The 27,876-nt window shown below is 46.2% G+C and overlaps 1 protein-coding gene across 6 annotated transcripts in view; it reads right to left on the bottom strand.

The window, feature by feature from the left end:
* Positions 1-22,843, bottom strand: part of Atg18a (Autophagy-related 18a) — a 42,026-nt gene extending 19,183 nt beyond the window's left edge. For 3 of the 6 annotated variants that reach the window (XM_075702087.1, XM_075702085.1, XM_075702086.1), the window contains exons 1-8: positions 22,602-22,842; positions 13,132-13,214; positions 12,232-12,455; positions 9,543-9,698; positions 9,043-9,135; positions 8,896-8,966; positions 8,236-8,514; positions 3,754-3,861 (exon numbers count right to left, since the gene is read on the bottom strand). In XM_075702087.1, the coding sequence (XP_075558202.1) occupies positions 3,754-3,861; positions 8,236-8,514; positions 8,896-8,966; positions 9,043-9,135; positions 9,543-9,698; positions 12,232-12,455; positions 13,132-13,214; positions 22,602-22,738 (1,151 nt within the window). In that variant the 5' untranslated portion in view covers positions 22,739-22,842. Of the gene's footprint in view, positions 1-1,392; positions 1,546-3,753; positions 3,862-8,235; positions 8,515-8,895; positions 8,967-9,042; positions 9,136-9,542; positions 9,699-12,231; positions 12,456-13,131; positions 13,215-22,601 lie in introns of those variants that run through there. The other 3 variants (XM_075702088.1, XM_075702083.1, XM_075702084.1) reach the window with 3 other exon arrangements.
* Between the last annotated feature and the right edge of the window lie 5,033 nt (positions 22,844-27,876).

Genomic DNA, 27,876 nt, shown 5'->3' on the forward strand with positions numbered 1-27,876 from the left:
TAGCAACTTGCACACTGAATGTATTTCAATTTCTCTGCACTTTTACAGGCTTTGTTTGGTATCAATATACATATAGGCAATTGCACTTATTGCCTCCTTTTCCTGTTTGACAGCCTGCAAGTGAGTCTGCTTTCTAGCAGTCCACTACAAAGTACATCACGAACTTCTTGCAGTTTTCTTCAGTTAGTGAACGTCTTCAAGTTCCTGCCATTTTCTCTCTTGCAGTCTTTCCGAGGTTGTTTGATTTCAAGATGCAGTAGAACCTTGTTCATACATCTTGGAAAAAAAGCATGAAAGAATGCACCAACCCATAAAAAGCATGATCAGAAGTTAAAAGATTCGGCAGACTAAACTGTAGCTGGCATCTACGTAATGTGAAGTGCTGCGGCACGAGACCCGACAGGCGCCCAATCTGGTAGGGCCGGACACGACATGCGTAGCTGTTTTTGCAGCTTCGGCAAGCTTATGTTTGCCCTCTGCGAATTCAGCTTGACTCTGTAGTACTACCCAGAGGTTTGAGCACGAAGCACTAAACTTCGAAATTCATCTAAACTGTTGGAATGCCTCTTGAACAATCAAAGGTTGTGCTTTGCTTCCTGCAGAAGTTCTGTCCACTCATTGATTAGAGAATCCCAATGATGCTTGAACAACTAGTTTGCAGCAAAGAGCATCCGTCATGAGGCCTACGTCGGACCTTGAGCACTGCCGACCACTATCCACACAAGCGGCACCAAAGGGTGCTTTGGTGGTCATCAGAAACTCGGTACTCCCTTATAAATGGGAAAACATCTTTTGCACTTCTGCAGTCTTGCTTTTGCATGGCTAGCTAATGTTCATTTCTTCAAGGGGAGCACATTTTTTTTTTTTCATTCTCGAAGTCAATGTTCCAGAAGAGGCTATTTTTGCAGTTGTTGATACCACTGAGCACTCCACAAATTTGCAAGGCTTTCAAGGTCCTTTCCTAAATATAGTGTCAGCCTTGTAACCTTGATGTTCCATCAGAAATGGCCTGAATATCATGGTGATCTTCGAAGAGGAATCTGAAGCTTTCCTGGCACCAGCAAATCCCAGCAGGCGTTGGGCACACGTTGGAATGCCACATAATTTGGCAAGCTGGAACTTCATTCCTGCACTTGTTCACCTCAGTTATGCTGCCTGACAGGTGAAACGAAACGTCAACTGTGGCTTGAAAACTGGGTATCCAGATCCCATTTGCTGGCAGCAAACCCTGCCCTGTAGGTGTTAAGTCCACAAGTGCAAAAGTCCAGACACAATGAACTTGACTGTCTTGCAGGTGACCTTGAATGAAATGTTCAAACAATTTTACATTTATTTACATAAATCTAGGTCCAGCCTAGACAGGCTGACCAGTTCTGCCATTGGCAGACTGTCCCCAGGGCATTCAAAAAATTTTCTTGGAATGTCTTCCGGTGATGTGTCCTGTGAGGCCGTGTGGTAACTCGTGGTATCAAGCTCAGATTGCAGGTACTCATTTAATGGTTTCTCATACAGGACGGCATCACGGCCGCACTGTTCTACTACACCCTGCAAAGACAAGAGAACATGTGGATGCAGGCTGTGACAGAGGGAGAATTACGCACATTTCTTTTCCATCACAGGAGAACGCTCTCACGATTTCACAGCCCGAAAACATTTTTTGAAACAGCTCACCCCCGCGCGAAGATGAACTGCACGAGCAGCTGGATGCCATCATTTTGCAAGCCCACAACACATCGGCATTGGTCACAAGTTTGCTCTACATGCACGGCTCAAGTACGACGACGTTCAAGGCACGGCTCAACAAGGTCGCTCATTACCCCTTCTTTAATTAAAAAGGTGCCGCGCCTAACATTGCCTCGGAGATGCTGCAACCTCCTGCGAGTTCTAAACAAATTTATTATTGTGCTGCCGTCCTTCGACATCCAGCAGAACTGATTTTTTTGCTTCGCACTATGGTGGTAGCCAGTGTAGGCATATGCTTGCTTCGCTAAGTTTATTTCTGCATGCAAATGGCCGCACTTGCACACTTAAGATTCAGCATTGCTGTGCCTGTCATTGAGCTGTGAAAGGTAGAGACTTTGGCATGTTGGTAGTTCATGTTTAAATAAGAACAGTGCAAGATTGCTGCAAGTCAGAGCTATGTGTATCTTCGTTTGTCCCAGTATCTCGTGCTGGCCTTATCTGAAACCCGCCATTGAGTTGCAGGCACCATGAAAACATTTATCTTGCCTCTTATCTAAAAGCATTACTGTGAGGTGCTCGGTCATGTGGCTCTCCCGAGCCATTTCTCCGTTTACATAAGATGTGCAAAAACGGATCATATCTCGCTTAGTGATCAAAAAAAGTTTCACAGCAAGTTTCTCACTCCCTTCATTTTTCTGGTCAATGTGCAATCACAGTTTTCTTGCAGGCGCTCACATGGAATGCTTTAAATTTGTTATGGACACGCGTCATGGGGCCACAATCTAGCAATCCACTTCATTTTCCATTCTTCTTGCCTTCCCTCATAGGTTTGAATCTAGTTTAGAGGTTACCACACAATTCTTCTAGCTACATTACAATAACTGGACCCTGTTTGGAAACCGGTTCTGCGAATTTTGCTCTATTTTAAATTGTATTACGTAGTTTATTCACATAAGTGTATAATGCAAACAAAAATAATTGTCAGTTTAATGTCACCTAAAAATTGCTTAAATTCTCACAATAATTCAGAATAACTTTAATCTGTAATAAACAATTTTGACCTTGGTGGGACGCATTTCTCGACAAAATTGTGACCCGCACAGGGTAAATGGTAACTGTCACGTGAGCTTGAATCAAGTTTTTACAACGTTTTTATGTTTGCAACATGTTTCCCGCTTTTCATACGAATTGAGAGCAAACTCTCCAATGGAGGTTTTTAATAAAGTGAAAATTAGACATCCACCCAATCGAAGCAATTGCTACAAAGGAAACCCATAGGGTTCCTCGAAAGAAAAAGCTTCGCAGTTGAAAAATGCGTCCTGCTCTGGGACTCGAACCTGGGACCACCACCTTTCCGGGGTAGCTTTTTCATTCGAGGAACCCGTATAGGTTTCCTTTGTAGCAATTATTACGATTGGGTGGATGTCTAATCTTCCCCTCATTAATTACTTTCCCCCACCTTGCGGGATTCCGCAGAACTACTATGTCTCCAATGGAGGTTTTACAACTTAGGCTCCACTTTGAGCGATCGAAGTCCAAGAGGTCTAGAACAATCCACCACACATGAACATCCGAGGTACAGCCAGGATTGCTGAAAATTGCACGTTCCTGCCACACCGAAGAACTTGGACAATTTTCTCGACGGCTCGTGAACCATGCCTCACATCGAGCAGGGCACAGAAGGGCGCAGCAAAAGAATAGCAGCAGCCCTCCACAAAGCAAATGCACGATGGCACAACTATTGAATGGCATTGACTTTCGGCCACTACAAGGTAGCCAGACATTAAGCCAAATCCACTACGCCTAGCCAAAAGTAACATTCAATGGCTTTCAATGACTGCTCCCACGAAGTAATGGAAGCCACTCTCAAAGGCCATGCCTTTGTGTACTGCGAGCACCAAAAGCGATTGCAGGAGCCAGAAAAGCATGATGGTTGCCATGTTATAGACACTACCTTTAGGGCATTTTAAATATCATGGGCTTTGAAAGACTGCTACAAACTCTGGTCAACCCCAACCATGCAGCTTTAGGTACTCCATACGAATACGCTAGCAGTCAGTTGCAGACTACCTGTGCTGTTTGTACAAGGTGCAGTCGCCACCCTCAACAGGATCCAAGTTGTAGACGTACAAGTAGCCGTCCTTGGTTGCCACCAGTACCCTGGGTATTTTCTGAATTCTGCAAGCAAAGACAAACAAAACATTTGTATTAGATACAGTTGAACCTTCGCACCAAAGACAGATATAAGAAATTAAAACTTTTTATTGCTAATATCAGGATGCCAAATATGTGCTCCCTGATAATCCGATGTAACAAGTATTTTTGTGTCAGAGGTTTGTTTGTACAGCAGAATCTCGTTACAGCTAACTTTGCGGAACCGCCTAGTTTAATTAGTTCTGAAATGCAGTACAGTCGCCGACCGTTTATTCGGACCTCACGGGGACTGCGGAAATGTCCGAATAAACAGGTGTCCGAAAAAGCAGATTAAGAAAAAAAAATGAAATCCTTTATTTCCACGCACTTATTCGGGCTCGGCAGTAGGCTTGAAGAAATCGTGAATGCGCCGTTGCACGCTGTTTCGTTTACGCGCAATCAGATAAACCTGAACCTCGGAGAGGGTCGTGCGGTCACTATAGGCGGCTGAAAGCACAGTCACTGCTTGTGCACGTTCCGCATGCGACGGCAGCGTAGCGCATGGTGCGTCATCTTCCGACTCGGAGTCATCGTCCGGCGGTGCAGCAGAAACCTGACGAATGATCTCGCCGTCGTCGAGTTCTGCGCATGTCAGTACAGCAGTGTCAGCACCTGTGAAACTGTCAAATGAGACGGTGTCCGGAATCGCAATGCAACCACTGCGCAGGTCTCGGCAGAACATTTTCCGCGTCAGTAGGGAGCACATCGGAAGGCGACAAATCTTAGGCCTTCCGGCACCCGCTTGCCGGCATTCCACAGCGAAGTCTGCGCGGGCACTGTCGGTGCCATTAGACACTTGACGCAACGTTTCCGTACGCCGCGTTGGATCACCGAAACCTCGACACAGCACACAAAGCAAACACCACCGTGCCGACACCAGTAGCACAAACGAAAAACGTGGCCTGCTCGCAGCGTCGTGCGCGAAGAAACAATCAGCTGCTGGATTGTCTTGACATGGCTTACAAAGCTGAAACCAGAACTGCTGTAGAGCCACTCTATCGAACCAGGCAGAAACGATGATGATGAGCGGAGATTTCCAGTAGCGCCACTTCGTGGGGCAGCAAGGAGGCTCGGTTCAAAACAAAAATGGCGTTCAGCAAGTCGAACTATGCACCGGTCATAGTCAGTGCATGATGCTCTCGATCGAGTCGGCTCAAGGAGTGTCCAAAAAATCAGACGAGAGGTTGCACCGTGTCCAAACTTTCGGCAGTTGTTATACATTATGGTCTATGGGGAGAATGGCGGTGCCGCGAAGCTGACCGAATAATCGGGCATGTCCGAATTTTTGGAGTCCGGAAAATCGGTCGGCGACTGTACTGACAAAACATTTTCATGTCAGTAATGCTACACAAGAATGAAAATTATATATCTTTGCAGCAGATGCACGTGTTGGTACGTAAATAATATATGAAAATGCTGGGCACAGTTTTACTACGATTTATTGTTTGAAGAAGTCTTATCACCTTCTGGCAAGTAAACAAGCGCTGCAGGATGGACACCTCCACATCCTCGACCTTCCTGTGAACATCACAGAGGACATCTTCACAGAGCCCGAGGAATGATCTGGTCATTTTTGACAAAATCTGGAACATGTGCTGGAAACTGTCTTCATCTTCATGCGTTGATCCAGTGTCGGCAACATCTTCGTCACTACTGCTTTCTTCTTGCTCACCCACTTTATTCACAATGTCTTTGCTGGTGAGCTATGCAGATGTGGCCGCCGCGCTGTCGCTGTCAGTGTAATCATTGAAGGCCTACGGGAAGCTTCGCTAAGCTCATTCCGTAGTTCTGAGTTTAGCTCCTCTTGTGTCCTCGCAGTCTTGTGGCGTAAATGAAGCCTTCAATAGGCCTACCTTTTGCCAGCAGTTGCCGATTGTGCTTACGTTGACGTTCTACCACGACCCTGTAAGCATTTTTGCAGCTTGACAGATGTTGACCTCTGTGGGTAGCGGCAGTCGAATGATAATCAGGAGGTGCTGCACAAGATGCTTCCAAAATTCGGCCTTCAGGCATCTGATGATGCCCTGGTCCAAAGGTAGAAGCAAACAACTACAATTCAGGGGCATAAATTCAAGTTGCACATTGCTCAATTGCATGTTTAGTATAGGTGCCAAGCAAGTGTCAACAATAAGGAGAAATTTTCCGTGTTTCTTCTTCATTGCGCCGTCGAGCTGCAGCAGCCACTGCATAAACAATTCTCGCGTCATCCATGCTTTCTTGTAACAAGAATCTTTTTCAATCAGTGCAGCTTAGCAGACTTGCCAAGAACTAGCGGCTTGAGTTTTTCCATGTCCGTGGAGTTGTAGAGGAACAGAATTGATATGCGGCGACGCGATTTTTTTCTACCCTTGCACTTGTCACCTTAAAAGTTCATCGTTTTATCAGGCAACAGCTGATAAAAGCATGCCATTTGGTTGGCGTTGAAAACGCCGTCTGGAGAGAAAGACTCAAGTCTCTTGAAAACGCTCATTCCGCCAGGCAACCGCACTCTTGTCATCTGCTGCCTTTTCTTCACCAGAAGCAACCTGCCAAGCAATGCCATTCCTTTGCTGGAAGCAATAAAACCATCCGGCACTTGCATTTAAACCAGAGATATCCAATGCAACTGCAGACTGTTGCACCTTCTCTTGAACAATAGGGCCTAACGAGTTCACATCGTGTTGTCTGGCATTCTTAAACTAGGTGAGGATGGCATTAAAATTGGCAATTTGCTCTGTTATACTGAAACTTCGTTGAATTGAAATTTGACCCTTTTATGTAGTAAGCACTCTCCAATCGATGTTCTTTTTCATATGGAAGGGGCCACAAGATTTTCTGAATTATCAGGCAATCCAAAAAAGCAATTATTGAATTAGAAAAAAATTCATCGTTGAATTCGAGAGTCAGAGCCAAAATATGCGATTTTATGCTGTGTCGACAGCACGGTATGAATTAAAGCCAGCCACACTTTCACACCCACTCCACATTCGTGGCTGATAGCCTGGAGTGTGACGGGGGCCATCATGAAAATCGCCAACAGCTGGGAGCAAATGCTGCTTCTACCTCTCGCTTCAACGAGTTTCCAAAATGAGATTACGTAAACACATGGGAACACAACGCGCATGATGCCATGCAATCTCGGCATGCCCACTCTTTGCACACACGGTGGATTACATCAAGCAGGACATGCCGTCAGCACATGTGCTCAGCCACGGCTACGCTATAAAAGGAGATGCGTATCGACCTACACAAGTAGGTAAGTGCTTATATACTTCAAAAAATAGGATGTGCACGCTGTGTGTGATGGACACGGGTAGACCTAGATTTAAGATGGAAGTTTGACCTTGTAGTGTACCAACATATCGCGAAATCTACAAAAATTGAGCTGCGAAAGGATGCTTAATTGGTCCAAACTGATTTAGTGGTTTTTTTTTGTCATTTAAAGGGTACTTAAACCACTGAGCTCGAAAATTTGCTACACAGTGGCAGCTGCATGCCAGTCTACAATGCATACATACATTTGGAAGAATGTTTTTAAAATACGCTGTAATATCAAAGTTAGGAGCACTTGACTGACAACTACGTGGCAGCCGCAGTTTCTCATTTGCTTTTGTTACCCTCCCCACAGCAGCTCTTGTCCTCGCTGCACTCTTGCCAGCTTCATGCAGTGAAGCAAAAACTACAGGTCCCCTCAACATGTCGAGAGGTGCCCCCCGCTGCTCACCCCTAAACACTCTGTTGAGTGAATGGAAATTCCAAGAAAGGCTCAGTGGCTCAAGCAAAGAGGCTCAGGCAGTGGCTCAAGCATTCAGGTGTCCGCCTGGAGCGAGACAGTTGTGGTGTCCGTGGCAAGGAATGTGAAAAACAAACAAACAGCAAGAAACATTGTGCTTTGAGGGCGACATGGAGGACTCCATGTCAGCATCCTTTGCACGCGTCACTCTTATTGCAAAGTTTGGCAGGGGAATCTTTGCGAAATAGCAACAGTGCAGGCCAAGAGCCAACAGCGGCGCTTTCGTGGACAGCTCGCATGGTGATAACTGCGAGCTGTCCACGAATAATTAATTTGTGGCTTTCACTATAGCAGCCTTTCAGAAAAACAAGCGCTCTACCGCGGTCCCCTGAAGCTTGTTACATCGAGATTTTGCTGTACAATGTGCGAACAGACTGACTGGGAAATGCCAGGAAAGGAGCACGTTCCTTTCTTTTTTTTTTAATCTGAGGTGTCCCCTCAGCATGTAGTGCCGCCCACGTAAGCGAAAGATGATCGTCACTGCATATTGTGCATGATGAGTGTTTGATATATGCAAAACGAAATGTCAGGCAGTTTAGGGGCCCCCCTTCGAAGGGTGAAAGGGCACAGATGCCATGGGTGCTTACGTGCTGAGGCAGCACACCGTGCGCACCCCGCTGAAGGGAAGGTGGACCGTGGCGAACGACCGGCCCTGGTTGAACACGTCGGTCACCTGGGTGGGCAGGTACGAGGCGCTCTGCATGAGGGCCTTGCCCAGGTAACCCATCCAGGTGCCGGGCTCCTCGGCCACCTTGTTGGCCTCCTTTGGGTCCTCGAGCTTGAAGATGTGCACCGTCTCAAAGTTGCTCGACGCACACAGGAATAGCGAGTCGGCGCTGAACGCCAGTGAATAGATGTCAGCACACCTGCACATGGCGAAGATCGTTCAACATTGCTCAGCCCGGTGTGGCTTGACAACGGGCTCTCACCCGGATATCTCAAGTTACTGCTGCCCCACATGGGAGAGAGTTTAGCTTGTCCGTTAACTACGCAAGGTTCACGAACTAACGGGTAACCGGAACTGTGGACAGCATTAGCAGATTTTTAACTTGTGAAGCAGCGCAAAGCACCCGATATAAAGAAGTATAATAAATGGACACGACGCTCGCAACTACGCTTTACTTTTTTTTTAAAAGCAGCGTTCACATATACACACACACTGGCATGCACCACCATGCGCCAGTGTGTAAATGTTTTCATTTCCACGAGCAAATTTCCTCGCTACCGAGAAACCACATGCAACTCACCGCTTCATGCCTCTCCTGAATTCGTACAGCTTCTGTCCGTCAGCAACGCAGAAAACTCTTATGACCGTGCCCTGCAAGAGTCACAATTTCTTACTGTCTTTGGCTTTCTAACACAATGACAGATTTGAAATGGTGCTGTGCACAAACCTTCGTGGAAGCTGTTGCAATCAGTGTACCCGTAGAGTTGAACGCGAGGGCGGCCAGTGCACTGTTGTGGGCAGGGATCATCACCTTGGCTTGCTGAAAGGAGAGCACGGGTTGGTATTGCTCATGGCAGTGAACTGCAAAGTAACAGCTTTTGCGCAGAGGACCACAGAAGCTCGATAGTGCGAAAAGTCAGATCTGCATGTTGAAATTATTTATCAAATGGGTGGGCCATAACATGTAAATAAGCTGTGCGCACTATGGGGCAATGGCTAAGTTATCGCCCTGTAACAAACAAAAGTTGGTGGAAATGCCCGTCCCACACTGCTCATCACCAAGCAACAGTTAAATATGCCACACAACCCGAGAAAAACTACAACAAGAAATTTAGGTCTACAATGATTACGTAGCAATCCTTGCTTAAATATGGCTTAGGTCTGCATGCAACCATCGTGTGCAACAACAACGAGAAGATAGGAGTTGAGCAACGATGAAGAACGAACCAGGTTGAGCGCGTCGAAGATCTGGACCTCGCCAAAGTTGTCCGAGCCCGGGTAGGCCAGGTAGCAGTTGTCGCTCGAGGGAGACAGGGCACACAGGCCTTTCGTGTTGGGAGGAGTCTCCCGGATCGTGTGCAGGACCTGCGACCATTTCCCGTCCTAATTTGCAAGGAAGAAAATCCACGCCGACATGAACGACACCCGTCTCCTTCCTCCACCACACAGAATGCCGCAGGTTAAAATGGTGCAGCGGATTAGTTGCTGGCCGGGCAAACATCCTGGGAGAAAGGGGGACGATCTCCAAGATGGCAAGGAACAGCGAAGCCAGCAACACTGAGCAAGCCATGCTGCTTGTTTTGCCCAGGCTTGGAAGCGGGGAATTTTGCTAGGCATACAGCTCGTGCAGCACTGTTGACTTACGCCAACAGAGGCATGCTTTCGCCAACACTTATTGGGAAGAGAGCGTGAAGTGCACACTCTTGCAGATCAGTAGTACGGCCCTGGACAGGCAAGTTAGCCGAGAGCTCATGATTACGAAGTGCAGCTTGGGATGCGGGAGGCCTGTTTCATCTAAGGCTGTGCAACGTACCTCAAATTACACAAGAATACGCTCCACAACAGCCGCTGCAGCTGTACACGGGGAACAACTTCAGTCTTGGCATGCTCTGCGCTGCAGCATCTTCGAAGCATCATCGCTGTGGCGCAATGTTTGCACAGTGTTAAGCGCATGCGTTGCAGTACAAGAGTGCAGGTGCTGCTGCAGGTTGGCGGCAGACACGGCTACAGCAGCAGCAACATGCAGGAATGTCAGCGAGCATGGATGAACAAAATCCAGAAGCCACAGAGCACAATAGTCAGTGGCTACTAGGGAACCACTCAGGGCTCCCTAGTCCAGAGCCCACCTTTGACAGTTCATGTTCTTGCAGAAAGGTTGTTTGGGAGGACTTTTTTATGGGTGCGATGGAAGAAATTGGGATAACCCATCCTGCATTTTCTAACAGCAAAGCTGTTAAGGGTGAGTTTCGCAGCCATTACTGCGTGCCAAAGGGCGGCACGGGGTGGCGTGCTCAGTATCAATTTGCAACTGCGTTGGGAGTCTCAAGTTTTCATTTTGAAACGTAATTATCAATTACAAAATAAAGTTAGTCATACACAGTGACGGTCACTATACACTGCCGCCAGCACAATATGAATCTCTGGCATTGTCTCTCTTGAAATAGCAAAATGCCGGAAGCCACTGCAATATTTTTATTTTTTTTTAATGCCCTAGCGGTGTTCAGTGGTGGTACTGTACACATATTTTACATTCAGCTAGAGCTAGGGAGACGCGTGCCCATTGTGACGCCTGTCGTGCAGACGTATTGGAATCCATGGTACCAACAACATGAACTTTATTAACGCCCCCACACGTGCATTGTAACACTGCAAGCGCAGGAGAACAACTGAAAATGCAGTGATGGCAGGCTAGCTGAGGAGGAGGACAAAGTGATGCCAGCGAGCATGGAACGTGCGCCAAGAAAAAGTGCCTGCCCGCATGCAACAGAAGACTAGCGCTAGTGACAACACTGGCTCAAAGCGGCAGAAAGCGACAACATGAAGAGTCAGCCTGTGTTCTCTCTGTCCCCACCCCTTGTGCCACTCGCAACTATAGTGTTCTTAATTGTATCCTAGTAACCGCTGTTAAGCAGCTTAAGCAGGGATGAGGCAGTTTAAATTTGCAACAGTTAAGGTGTTTTTACCAGCTGATTTCACAAATGCAGTTATTCTTTTCCTATGATAGATATTCTGCATGATGCCCAAAATAGGATGTTTGTTTAGAGCCTAATTAGATAATAAACATCAACTCGCACAGTAACGTACAGCACACGGAGTAGATTCTGAATGTTCGTAGCATGTCTTGTAAGTCATAAGCCATTGTTTTAGGTTGTCTTGAGGTGAAGTCACGTAAGTGATAAAAAAAGCCCACCTTGATAATAGAAAAATATGAAGTTGGGCATTTCTTATGACGAAGTTTCACAACCTATAACTTCTCTTCAAAATGGCCTAAAACAATTTATAGCTTTTGACACACTACGGACATTCAGAATTAATTCCGTGTGCTGTACGTTACCGTGCAAGTGGCTGTTAATTGGCTAATTAGGCCCTAAAGATGAACATCCTGTTTTGAATATCATAAGCATTTAATATACAAAGAAAATAATTGTGCTTTTGAAATCAGCTCATAAACTCATTAACTGCAAGTTTTATCCAAATTGTCTATAAAATGAAGCTTTTTAAGGTGCCTCGTCCTGCCTTAAGCAGGGAAAATAAAGAAGAATGTCTGTTTCACCTGAAAAGCAAAGTACTGATAGCAATGGCAAGGTATTATACAACTACACACATCAAGAGTCAAGGTGTAGTAGCTCTGGCAACACCTGGCTAACAGCTGCAGTACTACCCATACATTGAAATTAAAAAAGAAACTTTCCTAGGCAAAAAAAAAAAAAAGTGGGGGGGGGGGCTTAACACTATCCAATAGGTGACGTCCCCCACTGTGCCCCTCGGCAATGACGGCTCCCCATCAGAGCAATGGCAACAAATCTCTGAGGCCATGCTTTCGCACACTGCAGGCACCAAAATCGATTGCAGAAGCCCGAAATATGCTGCCGCAACGTCGAAATGAAACTGCTAACGTGCAGACACGCGCACGTACCTTCATGTCCCGAATGTTGTGTATGTAGAGGCTCTCCTCGAGGCACACAACGAGGCGCGCCCGGTTGAGCCGCACGGCCAGTATGCTGTTGCTGTAGGAGTAGTTGCAGATCTCTGACTCCTTTTTGAAGTGGCACATCTTGAGCTTGCGCAGCGACCCAGCGCTGACGAGGGACACCAGGCTGGAGAGAAAGAGGCGCTCGACCAGGGCCATGCCTTCCTCATCTGCGTGGAGCGTGCGTGCCGGCAGAAACGGTGACACCCTTGTCGGCACAAAGTGTAGATTTCTTGAGAAGGGACTGTCGCATCAGTGCCAATGCTCTTGCTGAAGACAAACTGGTAATGAACTTAGTAATGAAACTGGTAACTTGGTAATGAACGTTTTTGAATTGTAAAAGCACATCTTAAGGCAGGTAAAGTGCACAGAGAACACATACAGCGAAAAGAACAAGGACATACAGAGCACTGTGTGTCCTTGTTCTTTTTGCTGTCAGTGTTTGATGTGCGCTTTCCCTGTTTCAGATATGTTCTTGCTACTTAAAGATGCTCATTACCAAGCTCGAGATCTTTTAATTATTTGGCCTTCTTGCCTGTTGCCATGATTATAGATGAATAGACTGACAGTAGTGTCAACCATTGCATGTTAGCATCGTGCACTAGATTTGTATTCAGTTCATTCCACTGTTTTCCTTTCGCTAACTTTCAGGTGCCTGTACTTTGACACTCTTGTGACTAATCATACTTTATAACATCCTTCACTCCCCCTTTATGCAATACTCATGGGTACAGGTGGTAAGGCCAGAGCCGTCGCAAAATATACTCGATTTAATTAAAGGCAGTACTCCATTTCTTCTTGGTACAAAGAGAAAGAAAAAATAACAGAAAACTAACGAGCACTCACCATTTTCGTATATCTGCTCGAGCTTGTCCACATTTGCCAGAGAAAAAAACTTGTATCCCGACTGTGTCCCAACCGAGAGTGACCTTGAAGGAACAAGCAGGTTCCCTTTATGTTGATGGTCAAACTGAGCAAAACCTCACAGCTGCTTTTAGACAAGCGAGATAAAATAAAAACTTGCACACGGCTTTTTCCTTTTTTTTTGTAGTTGTACAACTTCGCAGACACACCCTGGAATATATGAGGCAATTTTTTTTATAGAAACTTACATAAGCTGCCCCACAGCATTTGTATTCAACAGAACGCACACACATTACGAGTGGCATCTCTGAACATAAATGTATGACAGAAAACAAAGGCACAAGGACTGCAATGCTTCAACAGCACTTGCAACTCACGCCATCATGTCCAAGTCAGTAGCAGGCCATACCCTACTGACCCACAGAAATCTCTGAATACCATGTTCATATCTTCTAAGGGTGTGCAAATAGTACTTTTGAGGCTAAATCTAATAGTGCCAGAAGGCAATCAAGTATCGAATAATTTGTCAAGACTGAGCGGCTATTTTCCACATTATAAAGCACTTCACATCTTAGTACATCAAGAACATTAGAAAGCCTATGTCATTACATTCTAAATCATTCATAACAAACAACTGGGAGCATTAGGAAGAAATGAATAGTTTGTTTGCATACTCTGGAAACTCAGGCGAGGGTGAATGATAACGGTTTAGCCAGAAATGTCTGGTTCCCTGAGCTCCGCTATGTAACTATTTACTATGGCTGCCAGGATGACATTTATCAAACTTGTTCTCCACTTTTATGTTTGACAGTGCAGAATTTTTTTTATTGTTCTCCATAAAAATGGAGAGGGTTAGTGAAAAAAGTCCCAGGAGCAGCTTGAAGGACCCCTAACCCTCCAAAAAAATGGGGTTTACAACAATGCATCTCCCAAGTCGCATTCGGTAATACACAGACACCCCAACTACAGTATCACAGTATGCATGCAAGCACAAAATAAATACAGCACTATAAATACTTTTATAGTATGCTTAACAGGAATCATACTACATAACAAAATACACTTGATTTAAACAGTGCATTTAACATATTTAAAAGCTATTTTGAAAAATCCTCATACTTATGAATAGCAACCATTACATTCGTCATTGAAAGTTTTGAAAGTTTGCATACCGATACTATTCCTTTCAATATCTGAGTTTTCATTCATTGTGCATCTACCGTTACATCTACTGGTATACAGGGGGTGCCTTCTCTGCATACAAGATGACATGCAGTGTTTAGTGGCGTAGGGCCAGACATTGCCAAGGAGTGCCATGCTAGGTGCAACGGGTTATCAGTGAATTTTCATTGAGATGGAACAATAACTTTGACAGGTGGATGAAACATGGCTGCAAAATGGCCTAACAATCAGTCACTTAACGTGCGCAAAATTTATAGGTATTTAAATAATGGTAATGAAGGTGGGGTGTATTACGACTATAAAATACATGTTTACAAAGGGATGCTACACTAAAGTGAGTTAGTGATAGTAGCAACACTGCCTCACCAGGGCCCTGGAGGCAATGTGCTCCACAAGAACTATTGCTGCAGCGCCTTGCGAGAGGGTATGTTACGAATGTCTTGGGCTGATGACATGTAGCACAACATAGTATACAACTATTACAGCAAAGCTGTTAGCCTCTAGATACAACTTTAGAAAAAAGGGGAGGCCCCGCCCAGACGACCGAAGCGCGACAGCCAATTGCCTCCGCGACTTAAATAGTCCCACTCGAAAAATCGTGCTCCTGAAACGCGTAATTCTCGGCATAAATACAGAATTTTGTATTTTGATGACTGGTTTAGAGCTCTCATGTGCTACAGCACATGCCAGATAGCGACAGAAAAATAGCCCCGTGCCTTCTACAACGTTGCCCGTCATCTGTTCCTTAGCTTCATTGCAAGTGGCAAAAGTAGAAAGAGCAGCTCTGCATGGCTTTTGCACTTGTTTACATGTACACGGCGTATCTAATACTCATTTTCTAAGCTTAAAATGAATCAGTTGCTATTGAACAAGTACTTATATAAAACAATGCATTTATCGCAACCATTACAAACCTGAGGCGAGAATACGGTTGAGGCAGGAAGGTACAAAAATGCTTCTTTCATCGTTTTAAATAAATACTTTTGGTTTTAAATAGCATAAAATTTATATTTTTTGTTTGTATTTTCACAATTTCACAGCACGCATTCTACAGCTTGCACGTGCAGTGAGCACTGCTGGGCAGCAATCAATCGACGGTGCTGCACAACGCTCGAACACAGTCGCTAGACGCTCGGCTATCTCACTGCCCACAATGATCGTTCACGCTAAGTTGACGGCGACAAATCTTTGCGTTGAAGGCTTCTGCAAATATTTTCTGTTGAGACACTCGTAGGTCTGTTTCATGCGCACACACTTTTCTGATTTCTCCTGAGAATGGTTTTGCTCCCTCACTTCACCCCATCCGACGAAAAACGCAGCGACAGTACACGAACACACCCACCGCTTACAGTAGGCACCAGTCTTTGGAAAACTTATCGTCATAACTTCACTCAGGAGCAAAATAAAACAGCATGGAACAAACACGCAGGATGTGCGCTCGTAGCGTTCGCCGCTGGATCCTATTTTCGGGCAAAGCGCAGCGCAGCGTCAGCGATGCTCACTAAAATGTTCCTTCGCTGGATCACGGCTCAGAATAAACGCACGCGGCACAAATGGTGCATTGTAAGCTCGTAGTAATATTTCCGGCATAATAGACTATCACAAACAGTTCTGGAATTCGCTCTGATGAGGGGCTGAAGTACACAGCTGTGGTGACCTCGCCCAGTTCGAAGCGCGGGCGGCCACCTTCTCTGTCGGCAGGCTCACTGGCCGTCCGGCTGATGACGTTATAATATTTGGGGTTTTACGTGCCAAAACCACTTTCTGATTATGAGGCACGCCGTAGTGGAGGACTCCGGAAATTTTGACCACCTGGGGTTCTTTAACGTGCACCTAAATCTAAGCACACGGGTGTTTTCGCATTTCGCCCCCATCGAAATGCGGCCGCCGTGGCCGGGATTCGCTCCCGCGACCTCGTGCTCAGCAGCCCAACACCATAGCCACTGAGCAACCACGGCAGGTGGCTGATGACGTTAGTCCAGAGTGCGCACCCATTGGTGGGTGCTCGTGTGCCTCCACCTCGGAGGAGTAAACGCCCCCTTTTTTTCTAAAGTTGTCTCCGACTATAGTTGGTCGGGATTTTTCGTGTCGAAAAATAGTGAACAAAAAAAAGTGCATATCTCCTTTGCAATCACGCATACAACACACCAGCTCAGTATTCATTTCAATAAAGAAAAGCACAAAACAAGCATCAAACCGCATGATAGATGATAAGGCGCCTGTGAACAATGTGATGCACGTTCCTTCTCCCCACGTGCGTGTACCGGTAAAGATTACAGTTGCAGAAGCTGCTCCAGTGCAAAAGGTGCAACAGCAGTATACGAATCAATGAATGACGTCACTAAACTTCATTTAAAAAAGGGAGACCTGCCTAGCAACTTATGCAGTTCATTGCAGCACCGCTATGTGTAGACCCCGCAAGGTTAAGACTTCCGAAGAGCAGTGTGAATACGATGAGCATCGAAGAGTGCAAAATCTTAATGCTCAACAACGGTGTCTTGCTAAGACTAGGCAGAACAATAAAACATTTCATATCCCCATCAACAACATTTGAGTGGTTCTCTAACAGCTACGCTGGACATCCACTTTCGCAGGGTCGGGATAGTAACTTTTAAAAAATTACGTTCAGAAGTTTTTTAATCTCAAAAAGCTGTTCTGCGCCAAGGATCAATGCCGTATGAAGGGGGAGGCTATATGGTGCCAGTAGGCCAGGGGAAAGCGACATTTTCATTCAGGTTCTGCCTCCCGACACTGCGTACCACAAGACTTGCACAACTTGGATTCGTCAAACCCAGCCAGAATCTCGTTCGATGCCTAAACCCCGCTGCTGCCTTTTCCACCGTTCAACGCTGCAGACAATTCTCCTTTCTGTTGCCCTCTGTAGGTGTTCACCCTCACATTCCCTTGTTAATTTCGAATTTATCATTACCATAAAGGCTAAGATTGGGTGCCCTTATGCTTCAACTTCACTTCTGCGATGAAGCCGAGATGTCTTCTCTGACCGCTGCAACCACACCACTCTGGCCAGCACTATGCTGTTCTTTCCTGAATTTACCCCTCGACCAGATCAACTGACACCCAAATATCTATTTAGTACCTTGAAATATTTCAAGCCTGATAAACATCTTAAAATATATGTAATGTTTTGCAGCTCAATAACTTACTTTCGCAATGCACCCTTCACATTTAGTGTAGAAAGTAGCAAGAATATTTGCTTTGTTCCAGACTTCCCATGAAGTTTCTTTCTGCATAAATACCTTCAAGTGCTGCCAGATTGACTTATCTAAGCAACATTTCTAAAGATATGTATCAGTTAAGCAGGAACAGAAAGAGCACCAAGGAAAGGAAAATTCAGTCGATCGCAGCAGCGGACCAGAGGGACCGACAACAGAATGAAGACTGCAGCACAGACGAAGACAAGGATGAAGGGCAAACTGGCACCCTTTGGTCTAGTCCACTGGTGCATTGTAGACTGTCTGAGATAACAAACTAGCCCAATTCTTTACACTGCTAGGAGCTAACAAGATTAGGAAATTTGCAGGCATAAGGATGGCTTGACTGACAGAGGTAAGCAGAAATCTGTGCGAGGTCATTTATCCGGCGGATTACTTCTGCTACATAATTTGCCTCAAGCTAGCACTACACTGACATGTTGTGCCTTGTGCTGCAGTAATTAGCACAGCGAATTCATTTACAAGCTTTCTATGCAATTACTAGCATAGCAAGGCATTCAATCAAGGACTTAAAGGAGGCTTAGGACTTGGAAGCTGACAATGACCAGTTAAGTGCCTGGTGCTAGACTTTTATAGATCTTGCACCACAGGCATAAATTTTAATTTTTGAACAGGTGCTGCAGGAAAGCAGCAGTTGCAAGAAAGCAGTGAAGGGTGCATCTCCCACCAAATTAGTAGACTTGTACACCAGCAAAGTGAACGGCTGCCAACATCTCTGAACTTTTCGTGCAGGACAGCGACCTGCTAGGCATAAATTAGAAAAAGTCTAAGTATCATTGATGTACATCTTTAGCACATTTGTGATATAGCAATGTGCTTTAACATTTTCAATTGTCTCGTGACCGGTTTTTAAATGTTTCTCCCGATTGATTGGGCATTTAATATGTCCTTTCACATTATATTCTGCAGACAAGCATGTTTCAGACATCAGCGCATACTGTGCTAATTTCGTCAAGCTAGCTTGTGTTATTAATCTTTTGTGTGTTGCGTACACAGCACACTCCTTTATTTTTGTAAGATTCCGCAGTCTTTGTACACCAAATTCAGAAGGAGTAGCCCTTAACTGCCTTCCCAAGCTTTCCCAATTCCAACTTCAGGAATGAAAAAGTTCAGCCTGGTGGCAAAAGCAAGCGAAGTCAGACTAAGGAGAGTTGGCAAGATGTTTCTTGCGGGCAAAATCTTAACACCAAAGATACACAAGGAGGAGTGGATAGCTGATTAAGGCAAAGTGGACGAAATGTCAAAACAGCGACCCCCAGATAGCAAGGGATACAGCTGATCTGGAGACAACACATGTTCACTCACTTAGGAGGAAGGCTGGACTTTGTATGCACAACTTGTGTCAGTGTTCTGAATCAATATGTTGACACAGAAGTGGCCGGCCATAAGCTGCAGTTGAAAGCGTAGCTGAAAGATTGCCAGTGACAAGCCGTGGGGGCAGCGGCAATCAAACACCCTTCAACTGCGTTCACTAGAACCAAACCCTTACACGTCCTTTGTTCGAGAAGCAGCTGAGTAACATTCAAAAGACGCTAGTAACGCTGTCACTACATGTTGCTAGGCTAGCTGGTTTATGCTTAATATAGAGTAACAGGGAATGAAACAATGTGAAGCAAAAACAGGACCAAGAGATGGCGTCACTCTCAACTAAGCTTACTCGGAGCAGACAGGTTCACATTTTATAGGGAAAGCGCCAGCGTGCACAAACAAGGCATTTCCGTGGGCCGATTGCAGTGCGCAAGCACATTTGTGCCCTGTAGTCAAGCCAAGGAAATGATATTGTAAAGTGAGTGCTTGTTCTAACATGCAATCAATTTTAGCACTGCACCGAGCACCAGCGATACAAATGAGCCTTTGATTATGCCTCCCTTAACTCGCATACCAACTGCAGTGCATAAGCAAATGCACAGCAATCTTATTCCTGACAGAAAGTTCGTCCAGCCTTGCCCCGTCATTTACGCAGTGGTCTGCTTGCCTGATTGTCTGTATTGTCTTGCGCCATGCTGCAGCATAAGCACCGCTGTCAGTTTGTGTCAAGAGCAAGACCGACAAACTATTGACATTACAACAGTCAGCCAGATCTTTTATTCCGACGGTTATAAAAAACAATTTAGCCTTCGCCTACGCTTTGTTCGTGCTCAAATTTTGCAACAGTATTGAACCTTCTGTTCTGCATTGCTCAATGAAGCACTCCGAGTATCCGATTGCCTGCCTTGTCCCAAATAAAATTAAAAAGTATCGTACAAACATCTTGGTGTCAGCAAAGCAAGTTGTACATGAACAGGTTCCGCTGCCTCTTGCCAACTAAAGGTTTGTTGGCGAGAGGCATAGCTTGCCTATTGGCAAGCTACAATTGTTTAAACAATGCTGATCAAAGAAATTTTACCCTATTGCAGAATTTGAGTAAAGACATGGCCACTGTACGCAGTAAATCTTAATGTGGGGGGGATAGTGGAGAATGTGGGGGCAATGGAGGAGAATGGTGCCAAGTTTTGTGAATATATGGATGTTAATGATCCCGACTCAGTCACTGAGGTTTTATAGCGCTTGGTGGGCTAGTAAGAAGCAATTGGCATTAGAACAACATGCAAACCCTGTGTGTGTGTTTACATGTTGCTTTCGATGATAATGAAACAGTTTTCCAATTACTGCGATTATTACTACTCCAGAGGCCTCGCTCCAAGGGCATGCAAACTCTAGTTAAGCTGAACCTCAGTTATAGCCTCACCATAGTTGCGCAGAAGACCCAACTGCAGCTTATCAATTTTGGCTAGCAGCATTCTTGCTTACCAGTCAGGGAAAAATAAATAAAAGGACCAGTTGAACTGGGCCGATATAACATGAAGCTATTCCAACCTGTTTTTATTTCAGATCAGCCATTGACCCTCTGCGATAGGTCAGAATGGTTCTAGTCCGGCCCATACGGTCAGGCACCACATCCCAGCGGGCAGAGCCGCTTTGACCCATCACAGAGGGCTAATGGCCAATTTGTAATAAAGACAGATTTGAATAATTTTGCTTTATACCGGCCCTGCTTTATTGCTTCATCGCCAGCTTGTACTGAAAGTCTACAAATCGTTTTAACTGGTCACAAGCAGAGAATCTCGCAATCCAGTCAGACCAGCTGACCACTTGCCCCTGGGAGGGCATGACAACAGACAGGAGTCAAATTAACAACAGTGGCAGTGTCTGAAACCTGGCGACGAACTTGCTTGAGGAAGTTGCTGCACCACTGAAGTATATCAATAACTAAACCGTATGGATAACTCTAACCTGTAGCTCTGTTCTACGCATGTAAATAGTTCTCTTACACTGCCATTTTACTCCCCTGCCCACCTCCGACTAATGACCACTGCTCAGATATCAGCAGACTGCATAAGACAGTTCCAGTGCATTCAGTGCTAGTTTCGTTCACTTACTGTATTTAGACAAACAACCATTCACTACTGGTAGACAGAAAGGGGGCGCATGCTTGTAAGAGGGTTTGCGCAACTGAATTTGCGGCAAACCACCTCAAGCGAACGCCTCTGCAGGGTTTCCGTGCAGTAGAAAATCGCCGACAATGGGCCGCCGTCAAGAGAACGGTCGCGCGTTGACAGCGAACCTGCTTGCCGTGCCTTTCTTTCAGTCAAGGACTTCAACGACGGCACAGTTTCGCCCCGTCGTCGTCTGGACGATGACGCGACAACGACGACGCAGTGCGAAGCGAAGCCCCTGAAGCCTATAGCCAATAGCTTAGACGGAGAATGGCTCTTGCAAATTCTTGCGCGAAGGACAAGCAGCCGCTGCAACTTCGAGTGAGGCTGTCGCAAGGCTCGCGCGTTTTTGTGCTTTTTTTTTTTTTCGAAGCTGCCGCGTTAAGTCACGCGATATACAGAGCAGCAGGTTTTTTTGTTTCTTCGGTGTGCAAGTGCGCGCGCTCCGTACGCACACACAACAAACCACACGTCGCACAAGGCAGCAGCAGCAGCAGCAGCAGAAAGGGCGCGATCACGCTCGCGGAGCTGGAGGCTGTTGGAGAGAGTGCGATAACAGCTGACCGTCGCTGACGCATCGGAACGGGAAACGGACGCGGGACTTGCGACGACCCGTCTGTACCCAGCGGAAAGAAACAAAACAAAGAATGCAGTAAAAAGTCCCGTGGGGTCTCTTACATCAGCCCGCAATTCGCGCAAGGGCGCTGACATATGACAGATTAATAACGCGAGCCTATCGAGCAGTGCTGCTGGCTCGTTTCAAGGCTAAGGGCTTCCGACGGTGGCAAACTGAGCGGGGAGGGGGCTGCTTTCTGCTGGTGGCGAACCGCACGAGACCTTGGGCGCAGGTGCAACTAAGACGACCGGAGACTTGGCCGAGAGAAAAGGACCGACCGATCTGGCGCTGTCCTAGTTACCTTGGCCACTGCCTGCGGCTGGGATTGCCCTTCGCCCGAACGATTCAGCTGTTCGGGTTGTTGCAAGCAACGGATGGAAGTGCGGGTGGGGAGGGAGGGCGGAGGGAGCGCGGGGCGACAAGCCAAAGCGAGCCCAACGATTCACAATGCCGAGCGAGAGTGAGTGGTGCTGCGCGGCTATGGAAAATGCGCGCTGCAAAACGTTACAACGCTCTCACTTGGCAGTCAACAGAAAAGCGGGGAAGGAGGGGAGGTGACTTGCTTTACTGATAACACGCAGCGGAGTTAATCGATGCCGCAGCAATGTTTGCCTACACTCATCCGAGCGTTCGACAAGGAGGGGGGGGGAAGCGAACCGCAAAAGAAAAAAAGCGTCGAGCGAAAACATCTTTTAGGTAGCAGATGCGCAAGCTACACAGGACGCAGCTCGTCGGTCGCGGGAGGGAGTCCAAATACGGAGAGCGCTCCTCGCGAAGACTGGTCATAGCAGGCTTGCCAAATCTTCACGTGAAACAACCGACGAGCGACTGGGCTACCAAAATGCAGCAAAAAGTGACACCTCTGTCACTGCCAGCGGTTGCACAAGTCGCGGAAGGCCAGGCGAGCCAAGAAAACAATAAGAAAAGAGACGCTGAAAAACTTACGTGCCGTCTTGGTTGAAATTCACGTACGCAATGTATGGGGTGTGTTCACCCCCTTCCGCGGCTAGATTCATGAGTCCGCCGACGCCGTACTTCACTCCCTTGCTGATAGTGTTGAGGTTAGTGGTTAAACTTTGCATGGACGCACAAACATCGTCCCCCCACAACAAAGGTGCGCGCTGTGCAGCAAGCACCACCACAGCAGCCTCCGTCAGCTGAGAGTTGTGTATGGCTGATGGCTAATGGCTACGACACAAAACGCCAGTCCGATACGCAGCCGCTCATTGGCTCGCGCGAAGTTGATGTCACTGATCCTTTTGAACGTCATGCGTTCCGCTGACAGCGACACCCATCGCCAAAAGAAGTAGGCGTCTGGCCTTCGAGATGGCAACAACACCGTTTAAATCTCTAAGGCCACGCTAAACACTTCCTCCATTTGTGCTTTCTGCACGGATGGCAGCATCATCGCCTCAATAGAAACTTGTTCCGGTAAAGCTCTTACGCGGCTTATTCAAATACATGTAAAACGCAACAACTTTTTTCCGAGATAACCCCTGGACCGATTTTAATGAAATTTGCTGCAAAGTTAAATTCTAGTGACTGTTGGAAGCGGAATTTCAATTAAGGGCCTAAATTATGTTACAACAATTCTTAAAAATTCGGAAGTTAAAAAAAAAATGTAAGCACGAAGTTTACAAATAAATAGCGCTGCATCAAAAGGAGATATCCCGGTTTTGTAAAGCGGATACACTAGACCATTGAAAGCGGACAAATTTGATATGTAATTTTATATCTTACGTGAATTTGTTACTTTGTATACAAGGGTTCTGCAAACGCTGTATGTGAATTTCTTGCCTTGTATACAAGGGTTCTGCAAACGCTGTATTTCCATATTACATTTTTTTTAGATTAATGTATGACATATCAATTTTTTACGCCTTAAATGTACTGTCAGACGCAATTCATAGAATTGTGGTATCATTTTTCATTGCTGAGTTGCAGAGTTGTGAACTTGATTGTTTCGTTTCCTGAAAATTTGTGATTTTTGCCAATTTTTAATTAAAAATTGACGACCTAAATCGAAAATTCGAAACCAACAGTCACTAGGTTTCAAGTTTTTTTTTCTTTTAAACGCAACAAATCTCGCCAAATTTGGTGCAGTGGTTGCCTAGAGAAACGAATTCTCCTTTTACGTGCATTTATATAGGAGCACCCGAGCTAAAGCTTCCTCGGGTGCTCCTATCTAAATACCTGTAAAAGGCGAATTCGTTTGTTGTTACTGCCGGGGAATGAGGCAGCCGACGCCTCCGCCCCAGCTCGCGCTCACCGGGCTTTCTTAAGAGGACGCGCCACGGAGAGCGGATGAAGTCCCGAAAAAGTACAGCGATATTGCGCTACACTACAGGCTAGACAGAATAAATTATTCGCCACGTCATCCCAGCTTAACTAGGGAAGAGACGATAACGCTCAGAAAATTGCAAACCAACAGCTACGTCCACGGTATATCCCACTGCACTGCATCTCACCTACTCAGCATCCATACATCTGCACATACTGCAATGTCCCAGGCACACCATCCCATATAGCATGGGGCTGTGTTGGGGGGAAAATGTGGCACCGTATACACCCAAACGCCAACCGAAGAGAAGCGGGAGGCCGGGCTGTCATACCTGGACCCGAAGAGAGAGCGCAACCTCATCGAACGGGCACGGGAGACGGCCATGGCCCACGGCTACCTGGGATAAGGAGGCCGCCCGCATACTTCAATCGTCACTTACAGCGCATACATAGACGGAGGACAAAAAAGGACGACGTAGAGAAGAGCTGACCAAAACTACTAATGGCTTCTTCGATAACAACCAGGAGCGCCTGATGCGGAATAGAACAGAACAAGTCTTTTATATCTATGGACATAGCCTTAAATGGTGCATCAGAATGTTTTGACAGGTAGTGGATCACCTCGATAGATCCTTTAACCAGAAACGGATCACTAACATCTAGCTTCTTAAGGTGACACTGAAGCCAACAGGAAAGAGAGTATTGCCACGTGCCCTTCTCTGAAATAATGACACGGAAGGGCGCTTCCGGCTTGTGGGTTTTTTGCGGAGAAAAACATGCGAAGGGCCAACCCTTCCTTGCTGTCTACAGATTGTGCAAGATTACCCAAATTCAATTCCATTAAAGTGCGTTTTGCCTGCGATTTTACCTTCCTCAGATCAACACCAGTTCGCTTAATAAAGAGAGAATCAATGGAAGCATTCGCTTTTCCCAGAAATTAATCCTAGTTGTGACAAAAAACCCACCTTCTTTGTCAGCTCCTGCAAGACAAAGACTATTGTCGGGGAGGTAGGAACACACCCTTTCAACAGGAACAGAGCTTATACGAGGAGAGTACGACCGGAGTACGTCCACACCCTCAGACACGCAACGGTCACCCTCACATTCCGGAGCACGCCTCGACACATCATGCACCATAGTGAGAAGCTCCGCTGGGGTGTTCCTTTCCACTGTGGCGAACTTTGGCCCGAGAGCGAGAGTCTGTGCGACGAAGTCCGGCAGGGACACACCTACGTCTGTATGAACTTGCTTCGCTGTCTTGGGGATAGAGGCCACACGCCGGTTGCGAAGACGAAACAACTCCTGTTGCCATCTCTGTTCCAGGGAGCTGTCAATAAGTACATTCAGCACTTATTGCATATTCAGTACATTCAGTTGTTCGTATATATATATATATATATATATATATATATATATATATATATATATATATATATATATATATATATATATATATCCACCCTACGTTATCTTCTTCACGTACTGCTCGCCGCCCTAGTCATTGCATGGACGAATTTTATTTCCGCTTTTTTGAAACGGTGTGACGACTTGTGCCATCAAGCTCGTTATCTTTACGTTCCCGCAGTTCTTATTCTTGGCCCCTTAGTGCTAACAACCGCCCCCGCCCCCACCCCCGAATCTTACGAGCACTTCACTGCTCCAAAGAATAACGTTCATGAGGTATGTATGGAGCGTACACCAAGCACACCATGGACACACTAACCACTGAACCCGACTGCAGGCAATAAAAAAAGAAAGAAAACAGAAGTGACGAATGGGTGGATCTGCCCTTCGATACGCAGTTCTGGCAGATGTCACCAGGCCCGCGTTCATTCACAATCCCTGATCGTGCGGGAAAAAAAAAAAAAAAGCTCTGCCCTAAGTATTCTGCAGTCGCCTTTCATTAAGCATTTCCTTTGTTATCCCTAAATTACAATGCCTCGGCCTTTCGATCCCAACGTGGGAGCGGCCCGCTTCGGGCTAGGAAACTAGCGCGACCTAACGGACCGCAACAAAGTTTTTCCATCCATCGGACATACGAGCGGCAACCGCATCCACGCGCTATGCAAGAGACAAGTGGCGCGACAGACACACGCTGTCGCGGCGTGGAGAAACCACATGAACGCGACATCGCGAAAAAGAGAAGGGAGATTCATACACTGCTGTCCGAATAAATGCTATCGTGCGCTCGCAAATAAACCTCGGGCGCCCCACGAGGTGAATGCTTTAACCGCGGTGTATTAGATCTGGCTTTAGTATACCGTGACCTCAAGCACTAGCGGGTCTCAACGCTTGCGTCCCCCTAATCTAAATGTACCCGTGCCACACGGGCGAAGTTAATGCCATTAAAAGTCTAAGACCTTAAGTTTCTTAATGCCATTATATTTCGATCGCTGCTACACGCGCATACTTAATGACGTTAAGCGTTGCGATGGCGATAGCTGCAGTGAAACGGTAAAGTTTGCTTGCCAATCGTAATAGAATAAAAAAAAAACAGTTATCTAGGGAGCAGATGTTTAAGAAATGGCATGAGAAATATTAATCGGTGTAGTATATGTAGTTTACTTCAGGAATGTCATTGTTGCACCCAGCCGTAAACTTTTTGAAGCCAAAGCTAGCTCGACGGCCAATCCATAGCGTAATTGTAAAGATAGCGCTCACAGCTTCGAAGCTCTCAAGCAGCGATCCTGAAGAATTTGACCGCGTGCTCCAGTTTGTTCTGACGTATGTGCTTCTTCGAGTCGAGCATCGTCGAGAAATTCGAGGGCCAACAAGGCAAGGAGTCACCGCCGTGCAGCCGAACAGCTTCTCCTGGCTAACGCGCTCACGTTTAGTGCTCTAGACGTGAGTAGCAGCAAGATCGCCTGCTGATCTCTACGAAAATAAAGAGCTGCTTTTCAAAAAGTGAATAATATATCAGGTGTTTTTATCTACAAGTCTGCTTAATATCGCGAGAATATGGTCACTACGGCCACGGCGGGGACATTGTGAACGAGAGTACGCATTCGACGGCCAAGTGAGTTGTAATGATTGTAAGAACGCACTACGCCGCGAGAAAGAGCAATTTTTCAACGCAAGTGAAGAATATATTAATTGTTATTCACTAAGAATCCGTTTAGTCTGGTCAGAATGTGGAAACACTGGGATCGAGAGTACGCATTTGATGGCCAAATGGGTTACGTGCGGTTACGTGAATGCACTACGTCGCGAATGGCATTAAGCTTTACTGCCATTAAGTACGTCCGTGTGGCACCCCGCAAACGACATTAAAGTTTAAGGCATTAGCCAGTTAATGTCATTTTCTGTGCCCGTGTGGAAGCTCTCGAATATCGGAGGCGAAAATCCGTTCTATGCCGCCAATGTGAAATGTCGTGGCGCCATCTGGTGAGCAAAAGCTAAGACACTTTGGCGGCTCTCGGTGGCGTCTCAGGCCTAACAGCGTCGAAACAAACAACCGATCTCAGTAATTACGATAAGACAGCGCTGATACATTGTTCTCAGAGTGAAATGAGACGAAACGATGGCTGATTTTACGATTTATTTATTTATCTATCATTTAATTTTTTGCTTTCACCAGAGAGAAAGTTGCAAGAGCAAATTCAGATCAAATTGGGCGGAACGATTGTTTCCACGTTAATCACGCAGTAATGCGAAGCGACGCTGTCCCCGGCGTAAGTTGCCGCGTTGACTTCCGGGCGACCGGCAAAATTTACTCAGCCGGCCAAAAACCAGCGATTCGTCAAGCGACGGATCGTCTTCGGCGAGAGGGCAAAGCCTGTCGCTCGTCGCTGCAAAATCACCTTTACGTCTCATTGACCCCTGGATGGACCAGGATAGCCATTCGGACGAGTCGGTCGAAGTTCGTGACGCGGCAACGTCACGAAACGAAGCGCGATAAGAAAATGGCTGCGTTGTCAGCGGAGGAAACAAAGACCAGCGC

Source organism: Dermacentor variabilis, chromosome 8 (assembly GCF_050947875.1).
Source record: "Dermacentor variabilis isolate Ectoservices chromosome 8, ASM5094787v1, whole genome shotgun sequence".
Lineage (NCBI taxonomy): Eukaryota > Metazoa > Arthropoda > Arachnida > Ixodida > Ixodidae > Dermacentor > Dermacentor variabilis.